At 44.0% G+C, this 14040-nt stretch overlaps 1 protein-coding gene across 3 annotated transcripts in view; it reads left to right on the plus strand.

The window, feature by feature from the left end:
* Nucleotides 1-1052: 1052 nt before the first annotated feature.
* Nucleotides 1053-14040, plus strand: part of TRPC3 (transient receptor potential cation channel subfamily C member 3) — a 73456-nt gene continuing 60468 nt past the window's right edge. For all 3 annotated transcript variants that reach the window (XM_034661662.1, XM_034661663.1, XM_034661664.1), the window contains exon 1: nucleotides 1053-1341. In XM_034661662.1, coding sequence (XP_034517553.1) covers nucleotides 1127-1341 — 215 coding nt within the window. In that variant the 5' untranslated portion in view covers nucleotides 1053-1126. The remainder of the gene's footprint in view (nucleotides 1342-14040) is intronic.

The following is a 14040-nucleotide window of genomic DNA, read 5'->3' on the forward strand; positions in this document are numbered from 1 at the left end:
TCGGAAAATACACTCACCTCAGTCTAATCTGACTTTTCTCGCTAGCAGCCTTCTGTAACTAGTTTACTTCATCTTTCTAGGCCTCAGTTTTGTTATTTCTAAAACAAGGAATAAATTCTTTGATCCTTAAGGCTCTTTTTGACTAAAATTCCATGAGTCTTTTCTTCCAGAAGAACTACTGCTTTTGACTTTTAAAATGAAAAAAAAAATTAGTCTTATTTATTATTATTGTTGTTGTCGAACTTTTAAAAAGGAGACTAAATTTTGCTGGAAAATATTTCTTGGCATGTATGTGAATCTTGTTAGATGGTTTTGAGATTTATTAAAAACAAAAACAAAACAAAACCTGAATCACCAAGCACGTCCAAACATTACCGTTCTTGGGGTACAAAGGCACTCAAGGAAATGTACTTAAACCTCGGTAGTTTCAACCAAGAGTAACACAACGAACAAGTGATGCTTGTTGAACCAAATCTGGAGTCGAAGTGGGTAAACAGGGCTGCAGAAAAATTAGCAAGCCAGACGATTTCCTTTTCCCTTCCTCAGGAAACTTGTATCTGTAAATGGAAAAGGGCTCTAGATCCTCCGGCAAACAGGAGAATATGGAGGGAAGTTTCTCTATTTCCTCACTCCCTACCTGCTAGTCTGATCGCCTCTCCTGCGCGCTCTATCTGATAAGGAATTGATTCTCCCCCCCCTTCTCTCCCCCCCCCGCTCCCTCCCTCTCTGTCCTTCACCCTGAGTAACGGTAGTGTCCTAGCAAGTGATGCTGTCGGAGACGGGAGCCAGGCACCGAGGAGGCTTCGGCGCCGCCGCCACCGCCGCCGGGCGGGAGAGCCTTTCCCAGCACCAGCGCCCCACTCCGCCCCGGGCTTCCTCCTCGCAGCCACAGCCGCCGCGGCTGCTCCCACGGTTTCATGGTGGGCGGCGGCGGCCACTCGGCTTTCGTTCCCGCCTCTAACTGCTCCGCGTCGGGCTGCGCCGTTCTCTCCTCCTGCCTTCCCGCCCGGGGCTGCCCGGGGCTGCCGGAGCGGCGGGCGGTGGGGAAGGGGCGCCGCGGACAGACCCGGCGGCTGCGGCGGCGGCGGCCGGCGGGCATCCCCACGCTCCGACCGCGGCGGGCGCGATGTCCACCAAGGTCAGGAAGTGCAAGGAGCAAGCGAGGGTGACCTTCCCCGCGCCGGAGGAGGAGGAGGAGGAGGGCGAGGACGAGGGCTCGGAGCCGCAGCGCCGCCGGCGGGGTTGGAGGGGCGTCAACGGGGGGCTCGAGCCGCGCTCGGCGCCCTCACAGCGGGAATCGCACGGCTACTGCCCGCCGCCCTTCTCCCCGGGGCTGGACATGTGAGTACCCGGCCGGCCCGCGGCCCGCGCTTCGGGAGGGCAGTGCCGGGCGGGGGGCAGAATGGCGCGCTCCCGGCCGCCCCGCGACGTGTCGGGGACCCCCAAACGCCGCCCGGCACGGCATGGCAGTTCTATGAGGGGCGACCTGGGGATGAAGACCTCGGTCGGGGGCTCGTCCCCTTGGTTCTGCTTTGTGGAGGGACTTGGGGACCCCCGAAGGCGTGGCTGGGGCTCTGTCCCGGTTCAAGCGCACCGAAGGGCCCCGCGGACCGACGCAACGGACGCCAGACTCGCTTTGCAGCAAGCAGACACGTCCTCTCCTACACGCACACTACTGCCCCATGGGCTGGGACCCCTCAGCGAATGAACCCCGAGCTTACCCGAGGAAGTCAAAAGAATGGGCAGGTGTGCGTAGACCCAGGCGCGCGCTCGAACTTCGACTTCCTCTCCAGCTTCCCAGCGCGGAACTACCCGGGGAACGTGCGTCTCCCCCGCGACGCTCCCGGCGGTGCCAAGCCGCGGCAGGGGAGTGGGGAGAAGGGAAGGGAAGGTGCGCGATATGGAGTGTGGTGTAAGTTTGCCCAGTCGCCTTGTTTCTCGAAGGTCCATTCACAGTTGGGGGCAAACTGAAGCCAAATCCCCAGGGGAGAGTGGGCGCGGGGCAGCCGCGGGAACTGTTTAATGCTAACTTTGGCTGTAGTTCCCAGGCGACTCAGGGTCAGTAGCTGTTTTCTTTTTAAAGGAAGGTAGAGGTCGGCACTGTAGTGTGTGAGAAAGAGCGACTTTTCTCAATTTCCAGATCTTGGAGCCAGCCTTAGCAGCTATGAGACATAGGATTAAAAGAGAGCACTTAGTTTTATAGGGTGCATGCTACTTTTCTTGTCACATACCCTGGCCGTACCAAGGGGTTTAACTGTCTTTTTTGAGGAAAAACGCACAGACCTAGGTAGAGAACTTGGGGTCAGACGTGGCGGGAGGCACTAACCGTCTGGGCGGGGTAAGTGGTGCTTGGCGAAGGGACCGAGGTTATGCAGCGCCCCCTGCTGTTCTAGAGCTGCCACATGGGGCGACCTCTAGACCGACCTAACTTCGCATTGCTCTGCCGGCTCAGAGCCCGCGCCTGGCCCTTCCGGATTTGCTAATAAAAAAACCCCAGAAATCCGCGCCTAGAAGTAGATCGCCTGGGGAAGGGTTCTGATTTAAAATGAGCGACGCATCCCGATGTGGTTCAATTATTGCTGGAAGATTAGTCTGGAGTGGAAATGGCCCAGGAAATGGAAGGAAGGTATACCCTTAGGGATTAAAGCACTGCCAGCTTGGTTCCAGGCCTCCCTAAGATTTGAAGACATTGTCTAGTTTTCCTTTTGCCAATTTGGTTTTTATAACCCAGTTCAATTTCTTGATTACTTAATTTTTTTTTTTCTGTTACCCTGAATCCACCCTAAAAGGGACACCACAGCCCTCTATCTGAGAAAGTAGGGTGGAGCAGAGATTACTCACTTTGCCTTTTGGAGTTTGAGGTCAACTGAATAAAATACTGAGGCAAATTCTCTCATAGACTTATCTATTTGCTAATAGAACATTTTCTTTCTATTTTCTGGCTTTACATAATTCAACAAGTAAATGTCCTAGTGTATTTACTTGGTAAAGCGGTTGAGAAGACCCAGTCATTTTAAGGAGACAAACATTAATAAATGTTTCTTTGGGAGGTAGGGCAGCGAGCTCTTCATGTTTGAGTCCTGTCATTTCTTAATGTCGGATACTTGTTTGATATCTGTAGCAAAATCCAGCTCTTTATTTCACCTTCAAGTAGAATATGGCCACAGTTTAACAGCTCAGAAAGTGAGCACAGCAAGCCTAGGATGGAATTGGAGCAGGATAACCAGTCTCTCAAAGCCCCAGGGCCATTTTCAGTAGTCAGAATAGAATAGTTGGATTTAACAGTCAGCCAGGATGCTGACGATAGAATCCCACTTTTACCAGAAAGATTCCTCAGGGTAATCTTGTTGCTCATTTCACTGCTCCGTGCTCCAGTATTCCATTTGGGAATTTTAAACAGACTGACTTAGGACAAAGAATGTCATCTGATATATCACTAATAAGACTTTTTGAAAATACCCTTTGATAGAACTCTTGATTCAACCATTGATTCAAACCAAGACTTTCTTTTTCCCAATTGTTTGCAAACCTAGGACCAAGTAGTTTTGTCATTGGCAAGATTACCTCATTCTCGAAGTTTTTAGTTATTAAATGTACCTGATGAAACTCCAAGAAGGCATCTGAATGCAGTTCTCATGATTTTCGATTCAAAGACATTTCTTAATCACCTGCATGTGCCAAGTGCAAGTTAGGTACAGCAAGCCCCGAAGAGGAATATGAGAACTTTTCTGCACTCAAGGAGTTTAAAATCTCATGGGAAAGAGGTGGAAATGAAATTGGGCATGAGCTATTATACTACAGATTAGAGTAAAATAAGTATGATAAAAACATACACACAAGGGTGGAGCTATGAAGGATCAAGTGTGAAGGAGCGATGGACTATGTAAGGTCATGGAGAAATCAAGGAAACCTTTATGGGCTCTAAAAGATTGGTAGGAGACAGAGACAGAGTGGGAAATTAATTGAAGCCCTTCCCCCAAAATGCTAGGCATGTCTGGGGAACATTAATTGAGTTTGGCTGAAACATAGAGTATGTGTAGGAGAGCAGTGAGATTTAGCTGGATGTATTGGTTTGGGGCATTAATATGGAGGATCTTGCCAGGAGGAGACAATAGGGAGCCATTGATGGTTACAGAGCAGCAGCAATTTGATCAAAGCCAGTCTGAGAGCAGGATGGATTGAAGTGGCAATTGAGAGAATATCAATAAATAAATTAGGAGGCTACTATAGCTGTTCAGGCTAAGATTAAGATCTGTAATAGTGTAGTACTGGTGGGATAGACAGGTGAGAGTTGGAAGATAGAATACACAGATAGGGTCTATGGGAATAGGCAACTAACTGCCCATGAGGGGTTTGAAGAGAAAGCAGGGGATGCCTGGGTGGCTCAGTCGATTAAGTGTCTGCCTTCTGCTCAGGTCACGGATCCCAAGGTCCTGGGATCAAGCCCCAGGGCAAGCTCCTTGCTCAGTGGGGAGCTTGCTTCTCCAGCTCCCTCTGCCCCCTTCCCATTCATGCTCTGTCTCTCACTTTTCTATCTCAAGTAAATAAATAAAACCTTAGGAAAAAAAAAAGAGAAAGCAGGGTCAGAGATGACTTGGTGATTTTGACCTAGATAACTAAGATCATTGATGTCATTGTTGAGAAGGAAAGGACAAAGAATGGGATCTGATTTTTCAGGTAATTCTGATTAGAGGTGTCAAGCAGGAAGATGGAATACAAGTTTAAAACTTGGGAGGATTTGAGAATCTACTGTCTCATGGGGCTAGGCGCTAAGTCATGTGAACATATGATATAACCCAAAGAAAGAGTGTAAAGAGAGAAACAAAGAGAGCTCTAGACTCTCTTTTCTGAAGGATTTTTGTTGTTGTTGTTTAGAGAGTAGAGGGAAAGTGTAGCAAGCAAAGGACACAGAAAAAGATGAAGGAGCAGGTGGGTACTAAGGCAAAGGTGGCTAGAAAGAACGGTTTCAAGAAAAGAGAAGAATTGACCCATAGTTGGCAAATACTTGATAAATCAAGAGAGAAACTTACGAGTCTACTCTTAGGAAGAAGAATCAAGCCTTATATGTATTAACATACATGCACATAATCATTAGATTTCTCAGCGGTGTTATCTTTAAAAGAGAAAGACTTCTGTAAAGGAAGATTCTGTTTAGTTTTTCTTCAGAGGAAATACTGCCAGAAATGTGTCATGACAAAAGCAGTAATTTGTGTTTATATAATATTTCATGCTGGAACTGGGGAGGGATCCCCTGTTCTTAGTGCCTGCTCTCTCTTGGGCCTGGTATCCCCATAACCAGAGCATTTCTGTTTCTATTTCTCTGGAGATTTCATATCCTATCTCGCTTATAGGGATGAGGGTATCAGTCAGTGGGGTAGAGATCTGGGGAAAGAGTTGTACATACTCTTCATATAGACTTTCAGCCAATTCCCTTATTTTGGGCTCTTGCCTCATCTCTTCTTTCTGGGATTTCTTTTGCCTTCAATTTCTGGGTCTTTTCTGACAGTGAGCAGGGTGGATCAACTTGCTTCTTGTTATAGGCCATGGCACTCTGGTTGGACCTTCCTTATTTCCACTACATCATTTACTTTTCTTCTAACTCATCTTCTTTCCAACTTCATATATTGTGTAGTTGCAGATATTACAAATGTCTTCTGATTTTATGGAAGATGAAATCTGTGTTACTTTTCTCTGTTTTCCTTGCTTTTGGGGGGGTAACTTTGGAGAGGAGAAAGGGTAAAAGAGGCCTTTATTCTATCAGCTTGAAACCAAATAGCCATACAATTATGTTTCAGGTGTTCATTTAAGCCCCAGTGAAGACTATACTATTAACAGGCCAAGATTGCAGAAGGAAAAATATTCTTAATCATGACTAATCTTATTGGACAAATGGAATAGATAGTAAGCTATAAAGTGTGATATGAGGGTCATTTGAACTTCCCCACCTGAAGTCATCTTAGCACCACGCTTCCTAAATCTAACTAGTATAGAATATTTGGGGGGAAAAAATAGAATGTTCGAGTTGCAAAGGATTTTATCTAGTCCAGTCTCTTCTTTTACAAATTGATTAAGTGAAGCTGAAGTTTGACCTCTAATTCACAGCAGCCCCAGGTCATCTGAAATCTCTAGGCTCTTAGGGCTGAGCTATTCACACCATGGCCTCCTTTGGGTTCAGCTTTCTCTCTTCCTCAAAGAAATTTAAAAAAGCATTTACTCCTGGGAGTTATAACACAGGATACTACTAATTAGTATTAATTCATTTATGAGATCCAATTAATTCATCATTTCAATTTGACTGCTGATGGCCCATCAACTTGAGAAAGTTTTAAGCTAAGTGGAAGGACTAAGAATGGAAACAAAAAGGAGAAAAGAATATCTCAAAACATAATTGACCCCCTGTCAAATGTCATTTATGATTTTCTCTTTTCTTAATATCATCAAAGTGGTGAGAGGATCATGGAGCAAGACTGGGGGATCATCTGATGATGGGGTTAGAATTTTAGGGATTTTTCCTTACTAGCCTGGGATAGCAAATGTCTGTTTTCTCTCTCTCTCTCTCTCTTTCTCCCACCCTTCTTCCCTTTCCCTCTCCACCCCTCTTCTCAATATTCTTTTTTTTTTAAAGATTTTATTTATTTATTTGATAGAGATAGAGACAGCCAGCGAGAGAAGGAACACAAACAGGGGGAGTGGGAGAGGAAGAAGCAGGCTCACANAAGCAGGCTCATAGCAGAGGAGCCTGATGTGGGGCTCGATCCCATAACGCCGGGATCACGCCCTGAGCCGAAGGCAGGCGCTTAACCGCTGTGCCACCCAGGCGCCCCTCTTCTCAATATTCTTAACCAGATGACAGTAAGCAATAAAACACCATGGGAATGTAACAGGATGAAGAAACCTGTTTTTACTGGGCTCCGAGGCTCTTGGTAGGAAGGAGTACTTTTAACTTCCTGACTCAGGATTGAGATTGTCTCCTCAGGGAGCATGCTTAAGTAACAGTGAATGGCAGATGAGCATTCTTCTGAGGAAAGAGGTTCTTACTTGACCAGCAGTCTTCCTTCTCAAGCCTGCCCTGAACACCACACAGTATAAGTCTGGCAGGGAACCTGGATTAGTGGCCTGTGCAGGGTGAGCATGTAGGAATCTGGCCCCAGATAGAAGATCTGGAGTTGTGAACTATAGGGTGACCAACTTCAGACTTGGGCATAAGGGGCTCAGCAGAGACTTTATCAGAATAATTAGGATTGTTACAGTGTTTTGTCTTTAATTTAACATCTAGGTCAGGGATGTTTGTCTATAGTTACCTAGTCAAAAGAAATCCCCTATTAAAAAGTAAACTTTCCTCTTTTTGTACTATTCAAATAATAGGTGACAGTACGGATTTGGTCTTGGCCTTTTAAAAAATGAGATTTAAATTCCACAAGTATATGACCTGTTAAGGAAAGGACATGACGATGCTAATATTCTACACCAGTTTTGCATTTCTTTTCTTTTCTTTTTTTTTTTTTTTAAGATTTTATTTGTTTATTTGACAGAGATAGAGACAGCCAGCGAGAGAAGGAACACAAGCAGGGGGAGTGGGAGAGGAAGAAGCAGGCTCATAGCAGAGGAGCCTGATGTGGGGCTCGATCCCATAACGCCGGGATCACGCCCTGAGCCGAAGGCAGGCGCTTAACCGCTGTGCCACCCAGGCGCCCCTCTTCTCAATATTCTTAACCAGATGACAGTAAGCAATAAAACACCATGGGAATGTAACAGGATGAAGAAACCTGTTTTTACTGGGCTCCGAGGCTCTTGGTAGGAAGGAGTACTTTTAACTTCCTGACTCAGGATTGAGATTGTCTCCTCAGGGAGCATGCTTAAGTAACAGTGAATGGCAGATGAGCATTCTTCTGAGGAAAGAGGTTCTTACTTGACCAGCAGTCTTCCTTCTCAAGCCTGCCCTGAACACCACACAGTATAAGTCTGGCAGGGAACCTGGATTAGTGGCCTGTGCAGGGTGAGCATGTAGGAATCTGGCCCCAGATAGAAGATCTGGAGTTGTGAACTATAGGGTGACCAACTTCAGACTTGGGCATAAGGGGCTCAGCAGAGACTTTATCAGAATAATTAGGATTGTTACAGTGTTTTGTCTTTAATTTAACATCTAGGTCAGGGATGTTTGTCTATAGTTACCTAGTCAAAAGAAATCCCCTATTAAAAAGTAAACTTTCCTCTTTTTGTACTATTCAAATAATAGGTGACAGTACGGATTTGGTCTTGGCCTTTTAAAAAATGAGATTTAAATTCCACAAGTATATGACCTGTTAAGGAAAGGACATGACGATGCTAATATTCTACACCAGTTTTGCATTTCTTTTCTTTTCTTTTTTTTTTTTTTTAAGATTTTATTTGTTTATTTGACAGAGATAGAGACAGCCAGCGAGAGAAGGAACACAAGCAGGGGGAGTGGGAGAGGAAGAAGCAGGCTCATAGCGGAGGAGCCTGATGTGGGGCTCGATCCCATAACGCCGGGATCACGCCCTGAGCCAAAGGCAGACGCTTAACCGCTGTGCCACCCAGGTGCCCCCAGTTTTGCATTTCTAAATATATTTTGTCAAGTTTTACTGATGCATATGGATTCTGTTGAAAAGTAGGTTGCAGGGTGATGAGACAGGAGCAAGCATCTAAAAACTTCAGACTTTTGACTTAGGATATGGATGATAGTGATAGAAAACCAGATCCCTTTGCTTCTAATAATATTAAAAGTATATACATATAAAATAAGTCTATATATATTACATAAAATATTAACGTACATGTAATAGTATCTAATATATTTAAGTAGCCAAATATGAACTTCTCTCGGGTCAGTAGAAGTTTTTGATTTTATTAATGAGTTTATTTCATCTCAATTCTTGTTCAGTTACAGACTGAATTCATATTCGACTTCTAATTTCATTGTCACTTAATATTTCTGAAATAATAAACATTAGTTTTAGAAAGTATTGTGAAATAGTTTATTTTTGAAGATAAGCTTTATTATTAGAGCTTATTAATTCTAAGATTGATCCCCATATTATCCTGACAAACATCACTTTAATATCAAAATCAAGAGATGTGGAATTCATCAGACACTTTTTGTGGTGTAACTAAGATTAAATGTGATTAAGCAGAAATCTGCTTGGAAAGAAGAATAATATTTACATTACTTTAGTTTCTGATTAGTAATTTATATTTTTCATGACTTCTATAGAAGAATTATTGTGATTCCCCTCCACCACTACTTCCACACATTATCATATGTGAACAAAAGTTCCTTTAATCTGGAGGGGAAAATTGTCTGTTCCCTGGGTCTTCAGTGTTGCGGTTTAAGCACTCATGGATCTGTGCATCCATGGCTCCAACCGATAGATATTCATCAGCCATGTACTAAAAGCCAGGTATACAGAGATAAAGGGAGGTGGTCTCTGCTATTAAGAATGTTACAGTATCGTTGAAGAGCCAGGCAGGAAAGCAGACAATTAAAGAGCAATGCCTGAGATGCCTGGGTGGCTCAGTTGGTTAAGCGTCTGCCTTTGGCTCGGGCCATGATCTCAGGGTCCTGGGATCCAGCCCTGTATCAGGCTCCCTGCTCAGTGGGGAGCCTGCTTCTCCCTCTCCTACTCCCCCTGCTTGTGCTCTCTCTATCCCTCTCTGTCTCTCTGTTAAATAAATAAAATCTTTAAAAAAAAAAAAAAAGCAATGCAACTGTCAGTTTAACAGAGTTGTACACAAAATACAGTTCCTGGAAGCAGAAACATCTAAGTTCTAAAAGGTACATGCGTTTAAGAAGTATTATCATGTCATGCAGGCAATGATTAGGGGTCTTCACCTCTGCTCCCAGTGGAGGAAGGAACACATTGTTAAGTGGCCTTTTTGCTTTTCTGGTTTTGGCTGCTAAGGGGAGCTTTCATGAGAGGGATGACAAGGAAAGTGATTAAGAGGCAAGACCGGAGCTTTCCTACTTTTTTTTTTTTTAAGATTTTATTTATTTATTCAACAGAGATAGGAGACAGCCAGCGAGAGAGGGAACACAGCAGGGGGAGTGGGAGAGGAAGAAGCAGGCTCATAGCGAGGAGCCTGATGTGGGGCTCGATCCCATAACACCGAGATCACGCCCTGAGCTGAAGGCAGACGCTTAACCGCTGTGCCACCCAGGCACCCCCAGAACTTTCCTTCTTAAATATACAACAGCCTCTTTTCTCTGACTTGGCGATTAGGGTATATACCCAAATTAGCATTGTCTAATAGATTTATTAAACTCATACCTAGAGGATTCTGAATATAGCACAGGCCAACAGAAACTGTCAGGAAATTAATTACTGTGGAGACCCAGATATCTCTCCAGACTTGTAAGTGCTGGAATCTCTACCTATTAATTTTTTTTTTTTTTTTGGTGGGATGAGAATCTTTAGAAATGAAAGCTGTGCTTTCCTATTTCTTAAATGCAGCTCCTTATCTTGTTGGTTTGGTTGCTATTGAGACAATGTGTTATTGAGCTGTTCGTGGTGTCAGTAGATGTGAGCTCAACAGCAGGCGGTGTGGGACATGGGACTCCATATAGCCCTGTACCCTATACACCAAACAGTTGAACAGATTGGGCTGCCTTCCTCTAGCCTTGCATACTTGGTGCCCTTAGGGGATATCCTGGAGTTCAGAGTGTCTCCCACTCCACTTCTTCCCCTCTCCAAATAACATATATTAAGAGATTTTCAAAACATGTGTTTTTGAGGACACCATTGAGGCTGTTTGTGAGACGCCCTCCCTCCCTGTGAGCACACTCACACAAAAGCCGTATCAGGTAGATGTCCGGTGTCTCAAGAGGCAGCCACGTTGACTGACAGCTGCCTGCTTGCCAGGGGAACTATGAGGTTTGTCTATTTTTTGACTTTTCATCTCTGACTTTCTTGTCCTTTGTCAGCGCCTGCTGCTTCCCACCCTTATCATCACTTCCAATTATCACCACCCTCGATGCTGTAACATGGCCATTGCTTGCTAATGCTTTTCCCCCTCCTCTGTGCTTTTCGCACTACTTATCTTCTGTGGCTCCTTCTGCTCTTCTTGCCCTTCACAGAATGACAGACTGGATTCTGGCTGGTTGGCACATTCACTTCCTTCAGTGGGGTGAACAGCTTCGTCAAAACAACTTGGGTGTTATTTGCATTGCTTGGCTCACATTGATGGTGTTATTACTCTGTTTGCCAAAGGATTTGACTTCTTTAATAATGTTCATTTGTTGCTGAGTGCTAAAGAGATTGTGATTCAATCCAAAGAGCAGTTTTTGAAGCTGCTCTTTGTAGAACCCAAATGTTCCAAAACACAAGCTAAGCATACATTTTAATAACGTTATTTTGATTTGCAACCTTTATTCATTTTTTTCTTATTCCCCAGAGACAGCATGGTAGAGTACAGAGAGCCTGGGAGAGGACCTCTGAGCTCTCTTCTTCTAATTCTTTATCTTTTAATGACCTTAAGGAAGTGACTTACCATTCTGACTGAATCTCTTTGTCTATAGACTTAGTATCAATTGGACAGAAATAAGAGTAAGGCCAGGGATGGAAACAAAACATCCCAGAGGCAGGTGTAGCAGGGTCAAGAAACTGGAACAACTTGGATGAGCACAACTTGTTGCTCCTGTAATCTACCAGTAATAGGTCTTCCGCTTGAGCTTCCCACCTGCTGACCAGGAGAGGAAAAAAATGAATCAAATGTCCATTCTGTGGTTTAAATTCATTTTTTAAATTTTGGGGTTTTTTTTGTTTGTTTACTAAACAGACACTCATTCTTATCCAACAATTGAGTTAAACAATCAATAAATTAAGCAATTAAGTTAATTAAGCGATTAAGCAGTTACGTGAGTTAATAGGAGGAAAGACTTGCCCTACATTATCGCTGGGATTAGGTCAACTAGGACAGTGTCTCCTTGTGCCTTGAGCTCATATCTAAGAGATTTTTTTCTTGCTGATTCTCCCCCCCAATCTCTACAAGGGGTCATAGTCTCACGGTTCATGTATACACCCTTAGTTTAGGGAACTATGGGGAGATGCTGTGAGGCCAATTTCATTGATCCTTGATGTTATAAAGTAAATTTTCCTTTTAACAAATATCGTCACACTTGTATAAAACAGCTCAGGCTCTCAGAAAGCGCCCCCCCCCACTGTCTTCTGTAGCATCTGGGCACTGGAGGAAGGGAGTTTATGTGTCCCCTGGAGGAAAGAAAGAGTTGTTGTCCTCATTCTTCTGGTCTCTGGGCGATGTTCATTGTCTACTTGGGTGCTGCTTGTCAGTGAAAATAACTCGATCTTGGCTGACTTGCCTTTGTTATAACCCAGATATGCTCCTTGGCATACATGGTTTGAGCCTGGCTCCCAGGAGCTAGAGAGCTCTAATACAGCTTACAGCACCAGCAGTGTCCCTAGTCAGGGTGCCGCCTCTCTGGCTCTCAGCACAGGGTCCACACCACATGGGAACTTAGGGCGGCTTGAGAAAACCCACACCATTCTCAACTTAACCAGGCTGGGCTCTCCTAGATCTCTTGCCCTCAGTGGTTCCTTACTTTCTTGGATCCACATCTTAATTTTTACTTCCCTTCTATTTTTTCTTTCTTCTGTTAGGACAGGAAACATCATGGCTTTGGTGTCAAAAGAGGTCTTGCCTGCATGATGAGAGCATTCTGTGATTAGGTTCCTTCAGAACTAATTAGAGAAATAAAGGAACTGAGCAAATCTTTCTTCAAGACAATTTCTCTTTTTCCTGAATTCTGCTTGCAAAACCCCATTTTTCCTACAAAAAACTGAAAATTACCTTGCTCTTCCTCTTTGCACTCTTCTAAAATTTGTCTTCTCTACTTCTTCCCTAAACACACCCACTTAACTCTAACTAACCACTCCTCCCCCCACACACACCTCTCCTGCTACCCCCACAGCAAGGTGTCCTGAGTCAACCAGGGCAAAGATATTGGATTTGGAAAGACCAAAGAGAAAAGCACCTTACTACTTTTTCCAAAAATACCCTTGATGGTATAGGAATACCCTTGACAGTATGGAAATGAGCAGGATAATGTGTTTTGTAAGACAGTGAAAAAATGAATCTGAGAAGCAAGAAAAACAAGGTTGGCTGGGCAGCATCCTTGAAAGTCAACCAGAGGATTCTAGTTTGTTTGTTATTGTTGTTTAAGAGAAGTAAAAACAGAATTTAAGAAGATCAAGATGCTGGGGATGGCTGTGGCACACAAGGAGGAAAATTAGGAGTAGCTTGTGGCACTGGAAAGAATCTGGAGTCCAACAGACAGACTCCAAGTTGAAGCCCAGATCTGCATGTTGCTATATGTGTTACGGTGGGCAGGTTTTTTAATCTCAGTTTTCTCATCTATGAAAGGGAAGTAATAGCTGCTTCATAACTAAATGGGAATTAAATATGATAGTGCGTGAAAAAACATACATATATGCCAGGTGCTGAGTAAAGTTTAGTAGCCTTCCTTCATGCCATCGCTGCTGGAAAACTGTTGTAATAATCCAGGTATGATTGGTTAAAGATCTGGAAGATGGTGCTGGCAATGAGAATTGGAAAGGAGGGTCCAGTACAAGAAACATTCCAAAGGAGAAGCTTTAGAACTTTGAGACTGACAGCATCAAGACGGTGAGTCATAGATGACCTTGAAGTTGCTTGATCTGAATAAGGAGGGGGTGCTTGTTAAGGAAGAGTGTGAGTTGGGACATTTTAGAGTTACCAGAGGACAGATAGTTGTACATGTGGGATCTGAGGCCAAGGGAGAGGATAGGGCCTGGGAAGAGATTTGGGAGCTCAATGGAACAGATTGAGTATTTACTCCCTATGGATCACTGGATAATGAGAAATAAAGTATTACCTGACCATCCAGGAATATGTGCATATATGAGGGGATATTTATTAGTACTGTATTTGTTTAAAAAGAATTCATGTAACCATAAAATAGGTTTAGAACACATGGAATATAGGATAATTGATTTTAAACCTATGTGAGAAATCATTTAGGAAGAGGGA

The sequence above is a fragment of the Ailuropoda melanoleuca genome, chromosome 5, assembly GCF_002007445.2.
Source record: "Ailuropoda melanoleuca isolate Jingjing chromosome 5, ASM200744v2, whole genome shotgun sequence".
Taxonomy (NCBI): domain Eukaryota; kingdom Metazoa; phylum Chordata; class Mammalia; order Carnivora; family Ursidae; genus Ailuropoda; species Ailuropoda melanoleuca.